Source organism: Oncorhynchus gorbuscha, linkage group LG09 (assembly GCF_021184085.1).
Source record: "Oncorhynchus gorbuscha isolate QuinsamMale2020 ecotype Even-year linkage group LG09, OgorEven_v1.0, whole genome shotgun sequence".
Classification (NCBI taxonomy): domain Eukaryota; kingdom Metazoa; phylum Chordata; class Actinopteri; order Salmoniformes; family Salmonidae; genus Oncorhynchus; species Oncorhynchus gorbuscha.
Genome location: NC_060181.1, coordinates 89,510,413 through 89,534,060, shown reverse-complemented (window position 1 = coordinate 89,534,060; position 23,648 = coordinate 89,510,413). Strand labels below are relative to the sequence as shown.

General features: G+C 42.2%; 1 protein-coding gene across 1 annotated transcript in view; it reads left to right on the top strand.

Annotated features, from left to right (window-relative positions):
- LOC124044244 (tensin-1-like) overlaps nucleotides 1-23,648 on the top strand; it is a 329,213-nt gene that overhangs the window by 275,529 nt on the left and 30,036 nt on the right. The window contains 4 exon segments of the mRNA XM_046363851.1: nucleotides 18,501-18,933; nucleotides 18,935-19,324; nucleotides 19,326-20,113; nucleotides 22,637-22,708. Coding sequence (XP_046219807.1) covers nucleotides 18,501-18,933; nucleotides 18,935-19,324; nucleotides 19,326-20,113; nucleotides 22,637-22,708 — 1,683 coding nt within the window.

The following is a 23,648-nucleotide window of genomic DNA, read 5'->3' as shown; positions in this document are numbered from 1 at the left end:
AGCCTTTGTTGTGGAAACCGACCCAAACTAGTCCCAGTCTCAGTCATTCTGTTTAGGGCTTTGGGGATTACATTGCTTTGACTCCAAACTTAAGCGGTTGGGCGTTGTGTAACCGATCAGGAATAATGCCCTTTAGGAGAAGGGGACAGGCATAAAAACATAAAGTGTGAGGTCTGTCTACTTTGAGGTGCAGGGAGCCTGATTGGTAATATAGTGTTGTGGATGGTTCCCAAACAGAGGGTCGGGCCTACTTGTGGCTTATGGCTACGTCTAATATTCTAATATTCTGGGGGACAAGCCTGTCTGCCTCAGGAGTGGCTACCAGATACAGTATACTGCCTAGTCTTAAAGGAACAAAGTTAGCAGTTAGGGCTGATAGCCTGGAGCTGTTTGCATGTTGATATTAGCCATGGGCGCTAATAGGCATGACTGACTGGTTCTCACACAGCTTGACTCAAGCCATTGTCAGCTTGATTCCAGCTGGTGTCCAGACAGTCTCCTCTCTCTATCTCTCTTTCAGCTGTTTGGCTGACACGGTATAACAGTGTTTTTTTGTAGTTACATTGGGCTTAACTACCTTGGGAAATGGCCGTGGGTAGAGCAGTGGAAAAGAGGACAGGAGGAAGAGATGAGGACAGGAGGAAGAGATGAGGACAGGAGCAGCATCTCACCCTGTCATTATTAACCACCACGGCCTAGTTTCTAATTTGCTCTACCCAGGTGTCCTCTCTTCACAACGTCCCCTGCACGGTCACTTAGCCTGTTGAATAGACAACCCTCTGACCTGAGCTGGGTGGATGGACATAAGGCTGACATTTACTGGGGAAGAGGTTTGGGAAGAGGTTTAGTTACACATACGCAAACACATGCACACACACGGGTGCACACACACACACACACACACACACACACACACACACACACACACACACACACACACACACACACACACACACACACACACACACACACACACACACACACACACACACACACACACACACACACACACACACACACACACACACTGGGCTCCTTGGGGGATGCAACCCTACACATTTAAGTCATTTAGCAGACGCTCTTATCCAGAGCGACTTACAAATTGGTGCATTCACCTTATGACATCCAGTGGAACAGTCACTTTAGAATAGTGCATCTAAATCTTAAAGGGGGGGGTGAGAAGGATTACTTATCCTATCCTAGGTATTCCTTAAAGAGGTGGGGTTTCAGGTGTCTCCGGAAGGTGGTGATTGACTCCGCTGTCCTGGCGTCGTGAGGGAGTTTGTTCCACCATTGGGGGGCCATAGCAGCGAACAGTTTTGACTGGGCTGAGCGGGAACTGTACTTCCTCAGTGGTAGGGAGGCGAGCAGGCCAGAGGTGGATGAACGCAGTGCCCTTGTTTGGGTGTAGGGCCTGATCAGAGCCTGGAGGTACTGAGGTGCCGTTCCCCTCACAGCTCCGTAGGCAAGCACCATGGTCTTCTACACACTCCTCATGCCATTTCTTTCCTTTATTCTGTCACTGATACCCTTCATCAGCAAGACCGATTCAGTAATTAATACTTCATTTGACCAGGTTGCACACCGTGACAGATAATGACATAGGTAAAACATCTAACTTTTACAACACTTAGTAGAGAAATACATTGTAAGTATTGAGATATGCAATCTGCTTCTTGCCCCCTTAACTGAACAAGGCCAACTAGGCTGCTGCACTGTAGTGGGCCTGAGGAATTAGTTCAATTTCAGGACATTAAAAAGTGCTGATTCACCACCCATTCCGCACACTGCCAACAGTCTGGCAACGCAAACACACGTACTGTACAAAACACACACACACCTCACACAGCCAAAAGTCAATGGCAAGGCCGTGTCTCCCTCTGTCTGTCAGCTCCACCACATCGGATCCTTTGAATTACTTAATCCAATGATGTGCCTGAAGTAGTGAGACACTACAGTCAGCCAAATGGAACAGGCAGCAACCATGGAGGCAATGGGACTTTGGGATTTTTGCAAGAAAGTCGCAAGCTGGAGTGGATAATCTGATAGTCGGGGTTCTCCAGACAAATCAAATCAAACTTCATTTGTCAGGTCATTTGTAGACCTTACCATGAAATGCTGACTTACAAGCCCTTAACCAACAGTGCAGTTCAAGAAGAGTTAAGAAAAAATATTTACCAAATAAACTAAAGTAAAAAATTATAAAAATTAACACGATAACATAACAATAACGAGGCCATATACGGGGGGTACCGGTACCGAGTCAGTGTGCAGGGGTACAAGTTAGAGGTCATTTGTACATGTATGTAGGGGTGAAGTGACTATGCATAGATAATAAACAGCCAGTAGCAGCAGTGTAAAAACAAATGGGGGGGGGGGTCAATGTAATAGTCCGGTGGCCATTTGATTAATTGTTCAGCCATCTTATGGTTTGGGGGCTGAATCTGTTAAGGAGCATTTTGGTCCTAGACTTGGCACTCTGTTATGGCTTGCCGGAGAAAAACAGTCTATGACTTGGATGACTAGAGTCATACATACAGCCATTTTCCAGCCAAGGAGAGGGCTCACAAAAGTCAGAAATAGCGATTAAATGAATCACTAACCTTTGATGATCTTCATCGGCTGGGTTCTCTAGACTGTCTCTGGCTGGGTTCTCTAGACTCTCTGTGGTTTGGTCACTAGACTGTATGTGGCTGGGTTCACTAGACTGTCTGTGGCTGGGTTCTCTAGACTGTGTCTGGCTGGGTTACCTAGACTGTCTGTGGCTGGGTTACCTAGACTGTCTGTGGCTGGGTTCTCTAGACTGTCTGTGGCTGGGTTCTCTAGACTGTCTCTGGCTGGGTTCACTAGACTGTCTGTGGCTGGGTTCTCTAGACTGTCTGTGGCTGGGTTCTCTAAACTTTCTCTGGCTGGGTTCTTTAGACTGTCTGTGGCTGGGTTCTCTAGACTGTCTGTGGCTGAGTTCTCTAGACTGTCTGTGGCTAGGTTCTGTAGACTGAATGTGGCTGGGTTCTCTAGACTGTCTGTGGCTGGGTTCTCTAGTCTTTCTGTGGCTGCGTTTTCTAGACTGTCTGTGGCTGCGTTTTCTAGACTGTCTGTGGCTGGGTTCTCTAGACTGTCTGTGGCTGGGTTACCTAGACTGTCTGTGGCTGGGTTATCTGGACTGTATGTGTGTGAATGTACCGCAAAGCTCTGAGAGCCCATCGGCATTACAAAGGATTACAACATTCAAAGTTAATTGTAAGGGAATAAGCTATGTGTATGGAAATAAGGCCTTTAATAAGAGGATATATCACCCACATATACACACTTTGTTCACCGTCAACCTACAGTTTAAGCATATTTTGACTTTTCAGTGTCATCTCATCGGTTTAGCTGACTTTTTGGCTTTAAGATGATGATTGGTTCAGGGAGCTAGTAACACACGATTTGAGGAGGAAGAATCGGAAGTAGTCGAAGAACCAAATGAATTGAAAGCATCCACAGAGGATGAAGTCGATTTGAACTGCACTAAATTGGGCTTACGAGTAGTGCTTATCCTTAGTCTGCTTGTAGGAAGGAGATGTGGAAATGAGCTGCCCCCTGGACTCCTTGGGTCTTCTCCAGCCATGGCGAGCCGATTAAAGCATCGCCTCATATGACCTCAGACTTTTCCCATTTAGGGCTGTGAGCTGAGCAGAACTTGATTGCTCTACATAGAGGGAGACGCTGCGGCTGTGACACATTATTGTGTGTGTGTGTGTGTGTGTGTGTGTGTGTGTGTGTGTGTGTGTGTGTGTGTGTGTGTGTGTGTGTGTGTGTGTGTGTGTGTGTGTGTGTGTGTGTGTGTGTGTGTGTGTGTGTGTGTGTGTGTCTGTGTGTGTGTGTGTGTGTGTGTGTGTGGGGGGGGTGTGACTGAGTGCATGTCTATATGTGTGTTTTCCTGTGCAGATGACTGAAGGTATCTGACCATTTTGCAACAAAACTCAATTGAAATGATCCTGTCTTTCCAAACACATGATTTAAGTAGTGCTGTCTCATTGATCTAGAAGGTGCCATTGATGTATATTTACTGATCTCCAGAGTGGAATCCTGTGCTGACAGTACAGTACGTGTTTGTGGAAGAGACAGGATGGCTTTAGACTAAGGTAACAGCATGATGCTCAAAGGACTTACTGACTGGATTTCAACTACTGTTCTTCCAAAGCCAAATCTGTTCCTTATTGTGGAGTTGTATCTGTCCTTGCGCCTTTACAGGCACATCAGCGTTTCACAGAGAATTGATGTAATGGCCACTGAAGACCCAGTCAATAGTTTAGCTAACTGTGTCTAACAACAGCTCCATGTGTCGTTGGAGATCTAAGTAGCCGACTCTCCAGAGGGCCTGGAATGGTTTGGCTCCATTAGTGCCCAAGGTTATGTTCTCAGAGAAAGCAGTTATCATCACAACATTTTTTTTCAATGTAGCACTTGTGGACCGTGAACCCCCCCACACACACACACACAAATGTTCTGGTGTGTTTGGAAGTTGGAATGTACGTTCACACACACACACACACGAACTGGGATCAAAGGTAATACTGGGGAGCATCTGGCAGACATTATCTCTAAACATCTGACAAAACACTCCACCGAGAGGGTCACTTGGTTTCAATTCCCATTTCCAATGTTGTATTATTAACAGTAATTATGTAATACTAATAATATAATAGTTATAATATATATATATATATGTTTTTTTATTTTACCTTTATTTAACTAGGCAAGTCAGTTAAGAACAAATTCTTATTTTCAACATGAACAGTGGGTTAACTGCCTGTTTAGGTGCAGAACGACAGATTTGTACCTTGTCAGCTCGGGGGTTTGATCTTGCAACGCTCCGTTTACTAGTCCAACGCTCTAACCACTAGGCTACCCTGCCGCCCCATATGATAGGTATAATATAATAGGTGTAAAATAATGGGTAAAATATAATAATATAGTAGTAATAATATACTGGTAATAATATAATTGTTTTAATATAATACTTATAATATAATAGGTATAATATAATAATAGTATAGATATATATGATAGTAATAATATAATAGTTATAATATAATATAATAGGTATAATATAATAATAGTATAATAATATAATAGTTATAATACAATAGATAATAGTAATAATATCACAATGATTATATCGTAATGTAATAGTAACAATGTAATAGTTATAATATAATATTTATAACATAATAGTAATAATATAATAGATAATAGTTATAATATATTAGATATATTATGATAGTAATAATATAATAGTTATAATACAATAGATAATAGTAATAATATCACAATGATTATATCATAATGTAATAGTAACAATGTAATAGTTATAATATAATAGTTATAACATAATAGTAATAATATAATATGTATAATATCATAGTTATAATATATTAGATATATTATGATAGTAATAATATAATAGTTATAATATAATAGTTATAACATAATAGTAATAATATAATATGTATACTATCATAGTTATAATATATTAGATATATTATGATAGTAATAATATAATAGTTATAATATAATAGGTATAATGTAATAGTTGTGGGTATAATATAGGCATAATGTATAATGTAATAGGTATAATGTAATGATAATATAGTTGTAATATAATAATGTAATAGTTATGATGTAACAGTAATACTATATTAGTGATAATATAAATATAAATAATATAATAGTTATAACATAATAGGTATAATATAATAATAATGTATAATATAATAATAATATAATGTAATAGGTATATATGTAATAGTAATAATATAGTTGTAATATAATAATGTAATAGTTATGATGTAACAGTAATACTATATTAGTGATAATATAAATATAAATAATATAATAGTTATAACATAATAGGTATAATATAATAATAATGTAATAGCAATAATATAATAATGTAATAGTAATATAATAATGTAATAGTATAATATAATACTGTAATAGTAATAATATAATAGTAATAATATAATATTGCAATAGTATTCATATTGTAATGTTATGGTAATGATATAATAGTAATAATATTAATGACATAATAATGTAATAGTAATATAGTTATAATAGTAATAATATAATATTAAAAATATAGTAGTACAAATGTAATAGTAATATTATAATAGTAGTAATATAATAGTAATAATATAATAGTAATACTATTATATATAATGTAAAGTAGCTTGAGATGTTATCTCAGAGAACACCTGATTCACTCCAAGGGTAGCACGATCTCTCACACACACACACACACACACACACACACACACACACACACACACACACACACACACACACACACACACACACACACACACACACACACACACACACACACACACACACACACACACACACACACACACACACACACACACACACACACACACACACACACACACACACGTGGTCCTTCTGTAGCTCAGTTGGTAGAGCATGGCGCTTGTAATGCCAGGGTAGTGGGTTCGATCCCCGGGACCACCCATACGTAGAATGTATGCACACATGACTGTAAGTCGCTTTGGATAAAAGCGTCTGCTAAATGGCATATATTACAATATTACACACACACACACACACACATAGTTTGAGACAGACAGGGCTGGGCAGGGCTGGGTAATTAGGCAGGAAGAGGTTTCATAGTTGCAGACAGGTCCCCTGACAAATGTGTGTGAGATCATACAGCAAAGCAATTTTCTCCTGGAGCCAAGAAAACAAACACACGCATTCGCAGACACACACACATGCTCAAATTAACAGCCACAATAGACATAAATATTAGTACTCTTCACACACGCTTGCTCCCTTGCGCAATGCAAGTATGCATACGCACACACACACAGACACACACACACACACACACACACACACACACACACACACACACACACACACAGAGAAATAGTGTTGCCTTTGTAAAATGCTGCGACTGCATTATATTTTCTATCTCTGTTTGGAATCTGACCTCATCTCATGCTACTGGGCATGGCCTGTTCTAAAACGAAGATATACATTCAGGAGGGAGAACGACAGCCTGAACAGTCTTCAGCACTTACTTTATAGCTTACAATAGACTGCTATCATCATTATTAACTCTGTGTGGACTGAGCAGCATACAGTTGTACAAAGATGATGATGATGATAATGTTGATGTCTTGATGATGATGATAATGTTGTTGATGATGATGTTGATGTATTTATGATGATAATGTTGCTGATGATGATCATGTTGATGTCTTAATTATGATGATGATAATGTTGATGTCTTGATTGTGATGATTATGTTGATGTCTTGATGCTGCTGATGATAATTTATTGATGATGATGATGATAGCTTAATGATGATGAGGATAATGTTGATGTCTTGATGATGATGATGATGATATAATGATACTGTTGATGTCTTGATGATGATGATGATGATGATTATGTTGATGTCTTGATGCTGCTGATGATAATGTATTGATGACGATGATGATAGCTTAATGATGATGAGGATACTGTTGATGGCTTGACGATGTCTCAATTATGATAATGATCATGTTGATATATTGATGATGATGATGATGGTGATGTCTTAATTATGATAATGATCATGTTGATATATTGATGATGATGATGATGGTGATTTCTTAATTATGATAATGATCATGTTGATATATTGATGATGATGATGATGGTGATGTCTTAATTATGATAATGATCATGTTGATATATTGATGATGATGATGATGGTGATGTCTTAATTATGATAATGATCATGTTGATATATTGATGATGATGATGATGGTGATGTCTTAATTATGATCATGGTTAATCAGAGTGTATACATGTGTATCAGGGTTTATCAATGATTATCAAGGTGTATCAATGTGTATCAGGGTTTATCAATGTGTATCAGGGTTTATCAATGATTATCAGGGTTTATCAATGATTATCAGGGTGTATCAATGTGTATCAGGGTTTATCAATGTGTATCAGGGTTTATCAATGATTATCAGGGTGTATCAATGTGTATCAGGGTTTATCAATGTGTATCAGGGTTTATCAATGTGTATCAGGGTTTATCAATGTGTATCAGGCTTTATCAATGATTATCAGGGTGTATCAATGTGTATCAGGGTTTATCAATGATTATCAGGGTGTATCAATGTGTATCAGGGTTTATCAATGATTATCAGGGTGTATCAATGTGTATCAGGGTTTATCAATGATTATCAATGTGTATCAGGGTTTATCAATGATTATCAATGTGTATCAGAGTTTATCAATGATTATCAGGGTGTATCAATGTGTATCAGGGTTTATCAATGATTATCAATGTGTATCAGGGTCAGGGTTTATCAATGATTATCAATGTGTATCAGGGTTTATCAATGATCATCAATGTGTATCAGGGTCTATCAATGATTATCAATGTGTATCAGAGTTTATCAATGTGTATCAGGGTTTATCAATGTGTATCATGGTTTATCAATGTGTATCAGGGTTTATCAATGTGTATCAGGGTGTATCAAGGTGTATCAGGGTTTATCAATGTGTATCAAGGTGTATCAGGGTGTATCAAGGTGTATCAGTGTTTATCAATGTGTATCAGGGTTTATCAATGTGTATCAGGGTGTATCAGGGTTTATCAATGTGTATCAGGGTTTATCAATGTGTATCAGGGTGTATCAAGGTGTATCAGGGTGTATCAATGTGTATCAATGTGTATCAGGGTTTATCAATGATTATCAATGTGTATCAGGGTTTATCAATGATTATCAATGTGTATCAGAGTTTATCAATGTGTATCAGGGTTTATCAATGTGTTTCAGGGTTTATCAATGTGTATCAGGGTTTATCAATGATTATCAGGGTGTATCAATGTGTATCAGGGTTTATCAATGATTATTAGGGTGTATCAATGTGTATCAGGGTTTATCAATGATTATCAATGTGTATCAGGGTTTATCAATGATTATCAATGTGTATCAGAGTTTATCAATGATTATCAGGGTGTATCAATGTGTATCAGGGTTTATCAATGATTATCAATGTGTATCAATGTGTATCAGAGTTTATCAATGATTATCAATGTGTATCAGAGTTTATCAATGTGTATCAGGGTTTATCAATGTGTATCAGGGTTTATCAATGTGTATCAGGGTTTATCAATGTGTATCAGGGTTTAATAATAATGTTTGTCTTGTCACATTGGAATATAATAATAATAAGTTTATCAATGATGATCCATTTAGCAGAGTTTATCCAATGTGTATCTTACAGTCATGTGTGCATACATTTATCAATGGGTGGTCCCAGGGTTTATCAATGTGTATCCTGGTTTTAATAATGTTTGTCATGTCACCAAAGCAGTATGTTTGTTCTCTGTGGTTCTGTTCTCTGTTCAGTTGTTTCACAGTAAAGCCAGTGTTTCCTAAGCGATGTAAATGTAGGAGATCTCTAGGTAAGATGGAGTCTTCAGTGGAGCTCAAACATAAGAAATCTGTAGTTAAAATCTTAGTAAGGAAATGTCAGTACACTGTATATTGTGAACATGAACAGGACTACATTGTGCAGATACAAAGTCGGTGTGTATGTGTATGTGTGTGGGGGGGGGGGGGGGGGTGCGTGCAATCTCATTGGTACCCTGTTCCAGATCAGATACTATTGAGAACCTCTCACTTTCCAGCCAGGTCACCCTGGATACAAGTCAGTATTCAACGTCCATCCATGGCTAAAGACGTCGGGAAAGGATGTGGAAACCGGCCACTAGGGGAAACAGTGTGCGCTGTTACCTTCAAGTGGAATATGCCTCTGATTCCAAAGATTGCTAGTTGGAATCTTGTGATAAAGTTTTTTTTAGATATATTGTTTTAACCCTATCCCAAACAACCCTTACCTTAAACATTTTTAGTTAATATATAACCTTTAGATTTTGGAGTAAGTTGACTGAAAACACATTCTCATTTACATCAAACAACCTGGCAAATAGTTACAGGTGAGAGAAGAGGGGGGATGAATGAGCCAATTGTAAGCTGGAGATGATTAGGTGACCATGATGGTATGAGGGCCATATTGGGAATTTAGTCAGGACACCAGGGTTAACACCTCTACTCTTATGATAAGAGCAATGTCCCCAATGTATCAGGGTGTATCAAGGTGTATCAGGGTGTATCAATGTGTATCAATGTGTATCAGGGTTTATCAATGATTATCAATGTGTATCAGGGTTTATCAATGATTATCAATGTGTATCAGAGTTTATCAATGTGTATCAGAGTTTATCAAGGTGTATCAGGGTGTATCAGGGTATATCCCTGATACACTAATGCCCTGTGGAATTAGTTTATCTTTTTTTAGATCAGAGGATGGAGTGCCTCCTACTGGCTCTCCAACACCACTTCCAGCAGCATCTGATCTCCCATCCAGGGACTGATCACCTATCTCTCTCTCTCTCTCTCTCTCTCTCTCTCTCTCTCTCTCTCTCTCTCTCTCTCTCTCTCTCTCTCTCTCTCTCTCCCTCTGACTCTCTCTCTCTCTCTCTCTGACTCTCTCTCTCTGTCTCTCTCTCTGACTCTGACTCTCTGTCTCTCTCTGTCTCTCTCTCTCTCTCTGACTCTGACTCTCTCTCTCTGTCTCTCTCTCTCTCTCTCTCTCTCTCTCTCTCTGCTCTGCCTCTGTCTCTCTCTCTCTCTGTCTCTCTCTCTCTCTCTCTCTCTCTCTTGCTCTCTCTCTCTCTCTGTCTCTGTCTCTGTCTCTCTCTCTCTCTCTCTCTCTCTCTCTCTCTCTCTGTCTCTCTCTCTCTCTCTCTCTCTCTCTCTCTCTCTCTCTCTCTCTCTCTCTCTCTCTCTCTCTCTCTCTCTCTCTCTCTCTCTCTCTCTCTCTCTCTCTCTCTCTCTCTCTCTCTCTCTCTCTCTGTCTCTCTCTCTCTCTCTCTCTCTCTCTCTCTCTCTCTCTCTCTCTCTCTCTCTCTCTCTCTCTCTCTCTCTCTCTCTCTCTCTCTCTCTCTCTCTCTGTCTCTCTCTCTCTCTCTCTCTCTCTCTCTCTCTCTCTCTCTCTCTCTCTCTCTCTCTCTCTCTCTCTCTCTCTCTCTCTCTCTCTCTCTCTCTCTCTCTCTCTCTCTCTCTGTCTCTCTCTCTCTCTCTCTCTCTCTCTCTCTCTCTCTCTCTCTCTCTCTCTGTCTCTCTCTCTGTCTCTCTCTCGCTCTCTCTCTCTCTCTCTCTCTCTCTCTCTCTCTCTCTCTCTCTCTCTCTCTCTCTCTCTCTCTCTCTCTCTCTCTCTCTCTCTCTCTCTCTCTCTCTCTCTCTCTCTCTCTCATTATATTTCCTTCTCAGACTTTCCCCAATTCAGTGTGTGGTTTTTCCTTTCACAGTAACGGCTTGTTTCTATTCTCTAGCGTTAACTCTGATAGCTAGTAAAATGTCAGACATTGAACCTAGTTACAACAGTAAAAGTGGCTAATTTTCATGGGTGGGTGAGAGGTGGAGGCTGTGTAGTGTGTGTGTTGAGTATGATTTGGTTGTTCCTTGTGTCTGTGCGAACATGCATTTGTGTGCAAGAGAGAAGGAAACAGAGGGAGAGAGAAGGGTGATGTCACTCAGTCAAACGCATACCGTGGTGTGTGCGGCTGCCCGTCTCCCCACACATACACCGACACACAGAGACTGTTGTGAGAGTTCACAGGACTTAAGAGCAGGAGCTCACTCAGAGTAGCTCAGACAGGCAGATATTCACCACTAGTCCACAACAACAGCAGCAGCAGCTCTCACAATACAATTAGCCTTCTGAGCCAAGAGAACTCCCCCCTATTCAGCTCCGCAATGCTGCACTCCGGGGGTTCCGCTTTGGGGTAGCACCTGGGCTTTTCTCAGATTCCTCTGGACTATACCAACTGCTGTTTTCACACAGGTAGGGGAGCTCCTTTCACGCTTTCTGTTTTGTGCTTTTTGAATACCTGCTAGGGTGTAAGCTCCAAACCCACTGAAAGTAAGATCAAAAAATGTAAAAGTAATTTTGTTCTCAAGTGCTTTGCCATGTGTGTCTTCGTTATTAATATGGGTTATTCAGCGATGCTTTTTGGAGCTGCAACCGTTGATTTACTATCTGATGCCTGTTATGGATTACATATGGATCTGTTGCTGGTTGTGTCACATATGGATCTGATGCTGGTTGTGTCACATATGGATCTGATGCTGGTTGTGTCACATATGGATCTGATGCTGGTTGTGTCACATATGGATCTGATGCTGGTTGTGTCACATATGGATCTGTTGCTGGTTGTGTCACATATGGATCTGTTGCTGGTTGTGTCACATATGGATCTGATGCTGGTTGTGTCACATATGGATCTGTTGCTGGTTGTGTCACATATGGATCTGATGCTGGTTGTGTCACATATGGATCTGATGCTGGTTGTGTCACATATGGATCTCTGAAGTGTCTTTGTAGGGTAGAAGATGTGTAGTCTCTGAAGTATCTTTGTAGGGTAGAAGATGTGTAGTCTCTGAAGTGTCTTTGTAGGGTAGAAGATGTTTAGTCTCTGAAGTGTCTTTGTAGGGTAGAAGATGTGTAGTCTCTGAAGTGTCTTTGTAGGGTAGAAGATGTTTAGTCTCTGAAGTGTCTTTGTAGGGTAGAAGATGTGTAGTCTCTGAAGTGTCTTTGTAGGGTAGAAGATGTGTAGTCTCTGAAGTGTCTTTGTAGGGTAGAAGATGTGTAGTCTCTGAAGTGTCTTTGTAGGGTAGAAGATGTGTAGTCTCTGAAGTGTCTTTGTAGGGTAGAAGATGTGTAGTCTCTGAAGTGTCTTTGTAGGGTAGAAGATGTGTAGTCTCTGAAGTGTCTTTGTAAGGTAGAAGATGTGTAGTCTCTGAAGTGTCTTTGTAGGGTAGAAGATGTGTAGTCTCTGAAGTGTCTTTGTAGGGTAGAAGATGTGTAGTCTCTGAAGTGTCTTTGTAGGGTAGCAGATGTGTAGTCTCTGAAGTGTCTTTGTAGGGTAGAAGATGTGTAGTCCCTGAAGTGTCTTTGTAGGGTAGAATATGTGTCATCTCTGAAGTATCTTTGGAGGGTAGAAGATGTGTAATCTCTGTAGTGTCTTTGTAGGGTAGAAGATGTGTAGTCTCTGAAGTGTCTGTGTAGGGTAGAAGATGTGTAGTCTCTGAAGTGTCTTTCTAGGGTAGAAGATGTGTAATCTCTGTAGTGTCTTTGCTTATTTCTCTGGAACCTTCCAGACTCCCAGTAAAGGAAGCTGGGTGGGGTTGTCCGGGGCGACGGAGGCCAGAGTAGACAGTGACGGAAAGGCTCACTTTTTCCAAGCAATGTTGATATTTAAAGGAAATCCTGGACTATAGGTCGTTACGTAGACCTTTCCTGCAGTCAAATGACCTAGTGGCCTCATGATGGGAATGTTATTCATATTTTTATATTTTCATAATTAATAAATAAAATATACATTAAAATACTGCCGAGAATCCGGTGTTTTTGTGCTAAACAGTTTTGTTATATTTTGATCTTCTGTGATGTATATAAAGTGTCAATATTGCTATGCAAACTCAAAATTGAATACATTTCAACTCTATGTCGGACATGGTGCGTGTCTTCTTTTTTTATCCCCATAATCATGTGTGTGAGGTGTATACTTTTATTTCAAAGTAGATTTGTTTAAGACTACCATCAAACACTGTGTGAACCTGATTTAGCCCTCTGCAGTAAAAGGTTACAGGAAGTCCTGGTCTTTGGGCCGTTACGTAGCCCTTTCCACTCACAGACCCTGTCATCTCGTATACAGATTGAAAAAGGCAGAGTTTTTATTGACAAGCACCTAAATTGGAACGCAGTGGCTATACAGTAACATGCTTTACATGACGTCAAACCTCTGGCTCTGCACTTCACAGCTCTGAATGGATTTTGACTGACAGCTAATCTGAATTTGGGCACTGCACGCACAAATTGGGCAACTTTTGCAAATGTTTTGTTGTCTGAGGTAAATGCTGTAAATCAAAAGGAGTCAATGTGTTGTGAAAGATGAGACGTTAAGGATTCAAATAAATATTGCTTTGATCTCATACCAGCAAACCACACACCCATGAGTCAATGTTCACCTCACATTTCCATATTTGAAAACGGTATCAACATTTATAATCGCTATGTTTGATCCACAGTTACAAGAATGACATGAGTTTTTCTCCACGTTGTCCAGAACAGAATGAGCTCACGTTTGTCGTATTGTCAATAAGATTTTTCTTGCAACACGCACCTGAATGCACTTCATTCTATGCACACCAAAGTCACAATAGGTTTGTCTGAAGTGCCCTCTGAAAACCTAACTCTGTAATATCGTATTTTATAACTTAGCAAGTCATGTTGGCAATAGAATATACTTTCAAATGATACCCACCTGACCCAGATTTTGACTTATAATTGAATGTTTTTGGATTGGGTAAACAACAACGGTAATTGTGTGAGGCTGGGGACGCAGGGCTGTGTTACAAACAAAACAACTACAAGTGTGCTTGGTAACCCTGCAGAGAGGGCTGGGTAACCCTGCAGAGAGGGCTTGGTGACCCTGCAGAGAGGGCTTGGTCAACACAGAGAGATGAATGGGTATCCCTGCAGAGAGGGCTGGGTCAACCCACAGATTTTACATATTTTAAATATACAGTATATGTTAATAGACAGTATATTTTTGTCAATGCTCACTTCATGCCCTCTGGTGGAGACTGTAATGCTGAAATGTGCTGCTTTTTAAGGTTATATTGTAATAAGAAGCATTCTTCATTCAACATCCATTGTCCTCCTCCAGGAGTGACTAAATATAAATATGTGTGTATAGCACTGTGGTTATTGCGGTTTCCAATGTGAGCGTGAGTGGCAGTTTAAAGGCCAGCTGCTAAGTGGTCATTATAGGAAGAGCAGCTTGGCACTGGTGCTTTTAGGGGGTCATCATTCCCCTTGACATGACCCGACCACAAGCATGATATGGGAATAGTGTGTGTGTGTGTGTGTGTGTGTGTGTGTGTGTGTGTGTGTGTGTGTGTGTGTGTGTGTGTGTGTGTGTGTGTGTGTGTGTGTGTGTGTGTGTGTGTGTGTGTGTGTGTGTGTGTGTGTGTGTGTGTGTGTGTGTGTGTGTGTGTGTGTGTGTGTCTGTGTGGCGCCTGCGTACGTGTGTATTCTTGTGCGTTTGTTCATTTTCACAATAGTGAAAGGTGTAATTTATAATTGTAATAATTGGTGTAGTTGTGATTTATAATTGTCTGTCTTTTTCTGTGTGTTTTTGGTCTATGTGTAGTAAATGTTGTTCTTCCATTCCAAGAGGACAGGAAATGCCTTCAGGGCTTCCTTAGCGAGGCAGTTTGTCCACCATGGCTCGTGCGTGTCTGGGTGAATGCTTAAGTGTAGTTCTGTGCCAGGATGATGTACCAATAACAAATGACTTTGCTCTGAGCTCATTTTAGAAAATAAACAAAAGTATGTGGACACCTGGTCGTCAAACATCTCATTCCAAAATAATGGGCATTAATATGGAGTTGGTCCTTCCCTTTGCTGCTATAACAGCCTCCACTCTTCTGGGAAGGTATTCCACTAGATGTTGGAACATTGCTGTGGGTAATCCAGGCACTTGTCATCTCCCGTCTGGATTACTGCAACTCGCTGTTGGCTGGGCTCCCTGCCTGTGCCATTAAACCCCTACAACTCATCCAGAACGCCGCAGCCCGTCTAGTGTTCAACCTTCCCAAGTTCTCTCACGTCACCCCGCTCCTCCGCTCTCTCCACTGGCTTCCAGTTGAAGCTCGCATCCGCTACAAGACCATGGTGCTTGCCTACGGAGCTGTGAGGGGAACGGCACCTCAGTACCTCCAGGCTCTGATCAGGCCCTACACCCAAATAAGGGCACTGCGTTCATCCACCTCTGGCCTGCTCGTCTCCCTACCACTGAGGAAGTACAGTTCCCGCTCAGCCCAGTCAAAACTGTTCGCTGCTCTGGCTCCCCAATGGTGGAACAAACTCCCTCACGACGCCAGGACAGCGGAGTCAATCACCACCTTCCGGAGACACCTGAAACCCCACCTCTTTAAGGAATACTTAGGATAGGATAAAGTAATCCTTCTCACCCCCCCCCCCCCTTAAAATATTTAGATGCACTATTGTAAAGTGGCTGTTCCACTGGATGTCATAAGGTGAATGCACCAATTTGTAAGTCGCTCTGGATAAGAGCGTCTGCTAAATGACTTAAATGTAAATGTAAATGTACTTGCTTCCATTCAGCCACAAGAGCATTAGTGAGGTCTGGCACTGATGTTGGGGGCGATTAGGCCTGGCTCGCAGTCGATGCTCCAATTCATCCCAAAGGTGTTCGATGGGGTTGAGGTCAGGGCTCTGTGCAGGTCAGTCAAGGTCTTCCACACCGATCTCGACCAACCATTTCTGTATAGACCTTGCTTTGTGCATGCTGCATTCTCATGCTGAAATTGGAAAGGCCTTCCCCCAAACTTTTGCAACAAAGTTGGAAGCACAAAATTGTCTAGAATGTCACTGTATGCTGTAGCTTTAAGATTTCCGTTCACTGGAACGGAAATCTGGTTAGCCCAGATTGGTTAGGCCTAGCCCGAACCATGAAAAACAGCCCCAGTCCATTATTCCTCCTCCACCAAACTTTACAGTTGGCACTATGCATTGGGGCATGTAGCGTTCTCATGGCATTCGCCAAACCCAGATTTGTCCATCGGACTGCCAGAAGGTGAATGTTGACTCATCACTCCAGAGAAAGTGTTTCCACTGCTCCAGTGTCCAATGGTGGCGAGCTTCACACCACTCCAGCCGACGCTTGGCATTGTGCATGCTGATCTTAGGCTTGTGTGCGGCTCCTCGGCCATGGAACCCCATTTCATGAAGCTCCTTACAAACAGTTTTTGTGCTGATGTTGCTTCCAGAGGCAGTTTAGAACTAGGTAGTGAGTGTTGCAACCGAGGACAGGCTTTGTTTATGCTTTTCAGCACTGCGGTTCCGTTCTTTGAGCTTGTGTGGCCTACCACTTCGTGGCTCAGCTCTTGCTGCTCCTAGACATTTCCACTTCACAATAACAGCACTTACAGTTTACCGGGGCATCTCTAGCAGGGCAGAAATTTTACAAACGGACTTGTTGGAAAGTAGGCATCCTATGATCGTACCACGTTGAATGTCACTGTGCGGGCCATTCTACTGCCAATGTTTGTCTATAGAGATTGCATGGCTGTGTGCTCAATTTTATACACCTGTCAGGTATCCACTAATTTGAAGGGGTGTCCACAAACTGTAACTCAATCGTCAGCGTACAGTCAGTCTCGTTTTATTCCATCAGAACCGTGTGATACATAGATCATACACAGCATAATCTGTATACAAACACATAAATCATACTCTTTATACAAACAAATAAAACATACTCTGTATACAAACAAATAAATCATACTCTGTATACAAACACATAAAACATACTTGCTCACTCATTTCTTAAAGGCCAATGCTTTTCAAGTGGTGGAAGTTACTGGTATTGGCTTGATAAAGTGCCAGCCAGGCTTTAGGCATTTCATCCCTTTTTCCACACTGCATACCACAGACCCATTCTTATTTACTGTCAGAGAGAGGCTGGTAAAATAGGCAGAAGTGGGCCAGTACCCAGTTTAACAGCAGCTGTTTTGGCATCGCTTTCACACTGAGAAATTACAACTTCACCACCTACTTCACTCTCTCCTTTTCCCTTCTCTTCTCCTCCCTCTTGAAACTTTCTGTTTTAGTCAATTCTACTGGATTTAGTTGCTTTATCAGTATTACAGGTCTGTTTTGCTGGAAAAAAAATTATATTCACGATACCAAAAATATTCACTATATGTCCAAAAACGTTTGAATAATATAGAGTACATTACATTTTTACCATTATACATGATATACTGCAACCCTCCATCATCCATAAACAACACCTGTTCTGCCAGTCACAGGTATCCACATCCCTGGGTTGATTCTCTTTTCAGTTCACTGCAGCTAGCGACTGGAACGAGCTGCAGAAAACACTCAAACCGGATAGTTTTATCTCTACATTCAAAGATTCAATCATGGACACTCTTTCTGACAGTTGTGGCTGCTTGTCTCTACCATCTTGCCCTTTGTGCTGTTGTCTGTACCCAATAATATTTGTACCATGTTTGTTCTGCTACCATGTTGTTATCATGTGCTGTGTTGTCATGTTTTGCTGGCATGCTATGTTATTGTCTTAGGTCTCTCTTTATGGAGTGTTGTCTTGTCTCTCTTGCCGTGATGTCTGTTTTGTCCTATATTTGTATTTTTATTCCCAGCCCCCGTCCCCACAGGAGGCCAGGCCATCATTGTAAATAAGAATTTGTTCTCAATTGACTTGCCAAGTTAAATAAAGGTTAAATATGTTTTTGAATAAAAACTACTGTGCAGTCTTCTCCATCTCTATAACCTCCCTCTCCATGTCTTTCTCTCCCCAGACGTCATACACACCCAGGGCCCTCTGGACGGCAGCCCCTATGCTAAAGTCCGCAAGAAGGAGTCCATCGAGGATGCGGTCACTGCCAACGACCTCCTGCGCACCGCCACCGAACATGTCCTACCCACGGTTGACCACGCCCTGTCGGTGAGCAGCGACTCAGGCAACTCCACCGCCTCCATCAAGACCGACCGCACTGATGAGCCAGCCCCAGCAGCAGCAGCCCCACCAGTGAGCCAGCCGCCAGCGGCCCAGGAAGAGGCTCCAGTCTCGGGCACGGTTCTGGCCGTCCAACTCATCAGTCCCCAGGAGAAGCAGGAGCTGGAGCAGCTGCTCAGTGGCCTGGAGGGCCCCATGCATTGCCAGGACTACATGTCCTCTCCGTCGGGCGGACGGATGGGGATAGGACTAGGGGGAGGGGGGAATACTACACCTGGTGCCCGCCCAAGTTCATGTGAATGGCCACAACAGCAGCATGGACAGAGAAACAGATATTCTGGATGACGAGGTGGAACTGCCCACCAGCCAGGAAGGTAACAGCATGGATAGCTTGGGCACTATGTCATCCCTGGAAGGGAGAGCCACACCAGCAGACCTCTACTACCAGGCTGAGATGGTTATCAACGGGCATGACAAGGTCCCCTATCTAGAGAGGAGCATCCCAGACAGGCCCAAGGAAAACATTGTCATCAATGTCGCAATAGGCTCACATGATGTGGCTGACCAGGTTCCCGTCACCTTAGTGCGAAGCCTCTGCTCAGCTCAGGATGGGACAGGTGAGTCAGTTCCCCCCGGCAAGCGATCACATTATCAGCCAGAATGGAAACCTTTATTGCTCACAGTCATTCGCTGCAGACCAGAATCCCCTCCCTCGAGCGCCAGCACGCAACACCAGCAGTCGTAACGCCGTCCAACGTGGGCTCAACGTGTGGCAGCAATATGGCGTCCCAGAAGAGCCGGTGATGGACGGGGTGTATTTTGGCTCTCCTCCATCCTCCATGCCTCTACAGAGCCACCACAGCATGCCCCACTTCCCCCAGCAGCAGACTGCCTCACAGCAGGAGATTGAGCAGTCCATTGAGGCCCTCAACCTGCTGATGCTGGACCTGGACCCCGGCCGCCTGTTGGGGCAAGTGCCGAAGTCCCAGAGTGCCCCGGGAGATAACAAGGAGGTGGTGACCACACAACCATCCTTTTCCCAGTCCCTGGCCAGGCCCTCCTACCAGGCTGACTCAGCTATCTCAGGAAGCCCTGCACCCAGTCTAGCTCAGGTCATGCTGAGGTCCTCCCCTTTCCAGCCGTCCACGTCTCCAGAGCCCTCTGCCATCCAGAGACCAACAGCCATCTACCACCCTGGTCCCTCTGTAGCCCCCATCCTTGGCTTCCCCACTGAACCTTCCAGCCAAGGGTCAGCCAGAACCAGCTCTCCCACCCAGGTCCCCAGTAGCGTGGGCCAGCTGCAGCTGAAACCCAGCATCGTGTACCCGTCCCAGTCCTCGGAGCTCCGGGAGCCCCAACAGAGCCCCAGTGCCACGTTTTCATCACCCAATCCCAGAGATGCAGAGCCTGATGAAGCGTTCAACGTGAAGGGCCTAGTAGCCCAGCGTGTGTCAGGTAAGACTGCAGAACTCATGTGTTGTCATTGGCATATACAGTGGGTGTGATTTCATAAACAAGGGAAACAGGGAGATGATATTCAAGTCGAGGACACATTAGATGTAATTTCATAAACAAAGGAAACAGGAAGTGGTATTCAAGTCGAGGACACAGTAGGTGTGATTTCATAAACAAAGGAAACAGGAAGTGATATTCAAGTCGAGGACACATTAGGTGTGATTTCATAAACAAAGGAAACAGGAAGTGGTATTCAAGTCGAGGACACATTAGGTGTGATTTCATAAACAAAGGAAACAGGAAGTGGTATTCAAGTCGAGGACACATTAGGTGTGATTTCATAAACAAAGGAAACAGGAAGTGGTATTCAAGTCGAGGACACATTAGGTGTGATTTCATAAACAAAGGAAACAGGAAGTGGTATTCAAGTCGAGGACACATTAGGTGTGATTTCATAAACAAAGGAAACAGGAAGTGATATTCAAGTCGAGGACACATTAGGTGTGATTTCATAAACAAAGGAAACAGGAAGTGGTATTCAAGTCGAGGACACATTAGGTGTGATTTCATAAACAAAGGAAACAGGAAGTGGTATTCAAGTCGAGGACACATTAGGTGTGATTTCATAAACAAAGGAAACAGGAAGTGATATTCAAGTCGAGGACACATTAGGGTATTAAAAGAGAGAAACAAAAAACGTTCATGAATATGTATGAGACGCTAACAGAGAACATGGTAATAGTTTTCTCCTGAAACTGAGCACTTATGACACATTCTTTCCTTTACAGTTTTTTATTTGATTTGATTTTTTTACCTCACAAAACGATGAACAGAAAACATCTATCTGTAAAAACACCAGAGTAACCCTCAGAATATCCAATGGGAGGTCAGCTTGACAGCTTGATGCACGGGCGTTGGTATTGATATAAGACCCGTGAGGTCACAATGAAGCCATTGTGACCTCACAATGCTACGGCTCTTAATAAGCCTCACTGACATAGTTTTTAATAGTGATGCAGAACTATGCCAACAAACACAAGGGTAAACTGTCAATGACATTATGAAACCATTTGAATGTATTCTGCCTGGGTGGCCAACCCTTTTCCAGGAGAACAACCCATGTACCTTACATACATGGCAGTTGTGCCGCTTGACAAGCTTTCCAAAGTGCATATTTCAGCTAATCGCATCTCATGACAGTCTGCATCAGCAGTGAGCTCATCAGTCATCGCACTAATGCTCACAGGATGAGCTCTCGCCAACGGAGCAAGTTCGCTGGCTTAACCAAACACAGTTCTACAGTGTGGAAACCTGCCATAAAGCCAACAGAGACTAGTGATATGGAAACGTATTGCTAAGCTGTGAAGGGACAGCTCTGATTCAACTGTTAGACAGGGACTGTTACAATAATGGAGTTGAATAGAATAGAAAGCATTAATGCATCTTCTAGATTCTGAAATGATGAGTTTCGGTGAAATAGCATTATGGCCGGACAGTGATAATGCTTTTATACACAATAAGCACCATTATGACCAGACGGTGATAATGCTTTTATACACAATGAGCACCATTATGACTAGACAGTGATAATGCTATGGTGCTTTTATACACAATAAACACCATTATGGCCAGACAGGTGTTTTTTTTACACCACTATGGCCGGACAGTGATATAACTATCTTATTTATTTAACCAGGCAAGTCAGTTAAGAACACATTCTTATTTACAGCGATGACCTACTGGGGAACAGTGGGTTAACTGCCTTGTTTAGGGGCAGAACGACAGAGTTTTACCTTGTCAGCTCAGGGATTTGATCCAGCAACCTTTCGGTTACTAGTAACCACTAGGCTACCTGCCACCCCACTGTCTGGCCCATATGGCCAAACAGAGATAGTACTATGGTGGTTTTATACACAAATCTAATAAAACTTTATTTATAGGTCATTCACAACACACATGACTGTAAAATAACAAACTATAGGAGAGAATATTGCTCTCTAATATTACTGACATATTCACTGATATTCACTGGTCATGTCATGATAGTCACTGTTCATGTCATGATAGTCACTGGTCATGTCATGATAGTCACTGTTCATGTCATGATAGTCACTGTTCATGTCATGATAGTCACTGGTCATGTCATGATAGTCACTGTTCATGTCATGATAGTCACTGGTCATGTCATGATAGTCACTGTTCATGTCATGATAGTCACTGTTCATGTCATGATAGTCACTGGTCATGTCATGATAGTCAATGATTATGCCAGTAATTTCTCTCATAGATGTTAGACATTTCTGTCATATTGTGAGCGATTATGATTGTAATTCTGTACGTTTTTATATACTAGCAAATAACTTTTCTTATATTTTTCCTTTCTGTGAACCATCTCTTCATCTCTCTACCTCTCCCTCATTCTCTCTTCTTCATCATCTTCATCCTCCTCATTCTCCCTCATCTTCACCATCTTCCTCCTCCTCATTCTTCTGCCGACTCCAATTATACCCCTGCTCTAACCAGAGTACTCGGTCCGAATGCAACGCCGACTCAGGGCTCCTCAGTCTGAGCACCGTCACTCCCTCTCCCTCTCTGGTTCGTTCCCTTCCTCCTTTCCTCCCCTGTTTTACCCTGCCACTGACTCCTCTTCCAAATGAACCTTGCTGACTGTTTTTCCAGGGCACTGCCTGCTCGTTTGCTGTTTGCATTTGTTGCTTCCTGTTATATCCCTTTCTTTCTGTCTCTGCCTCACTCTCTTTTTTTTCCTCATTATCCTTCTTTCTCTCTCACTCACTGTCTCTCTCTGTCTTGTCTCTCTCTGTCTCTCTTGCTCTGTTTCTCTCTCTCTCTCTCTCTCTCTCTCTTGCTATGTCAATGTAATCTAATGTCCAGTTTTCCAATACACCGTCCTTCATCTTTGTTTGATGGAGGAAGCAGTTTGATGTTTATTTCTCAAGGTTAAGGCATCGACCCAACACAAAACAAGCATTTGGGTAATATTTAAGTTTTAGAAGGACGAAATGAGGAAGCACAAAGGTGTCTCTATGCAGACTCGCAGCAGAGCGCATGTCACAACATACCTCCAGGGAACAATAATCAAGGCCAGGGAACACTGGCCTCTTTCAAGGCTACTCTTTCCATCTTCTGTTTTTAACATTTCCATCACAAGCAAAGGGCACTAAATCTATGGGGATGGCTGCTTTAGACTCCCTTTTGAAAACACTGTGAAGGTCTTATCTGTTCATTAGAAGAGGTAGAATAGGATGCACAGTTCTTTTCTCTCAGGAACCTGGAGTGGTCTACAGAGTACTGTACAGTACTCCACAAAGTCAGAGTAGCCCTGGGAGTCCAAGGACTGTAATGAATGACCACATCCATTCTATTTACACTGAGTATACAAAACAAGAACACCTACTCTTTCTATGAGGTAGACGGACCAGGTGAATCCAGGGAAAAGCTATGATCCTTTATTGAGGTCACTTGTTACATCCACTCCAATCAGTGTAGATGAAGGGGAGGAGACAGGTTAAATAAG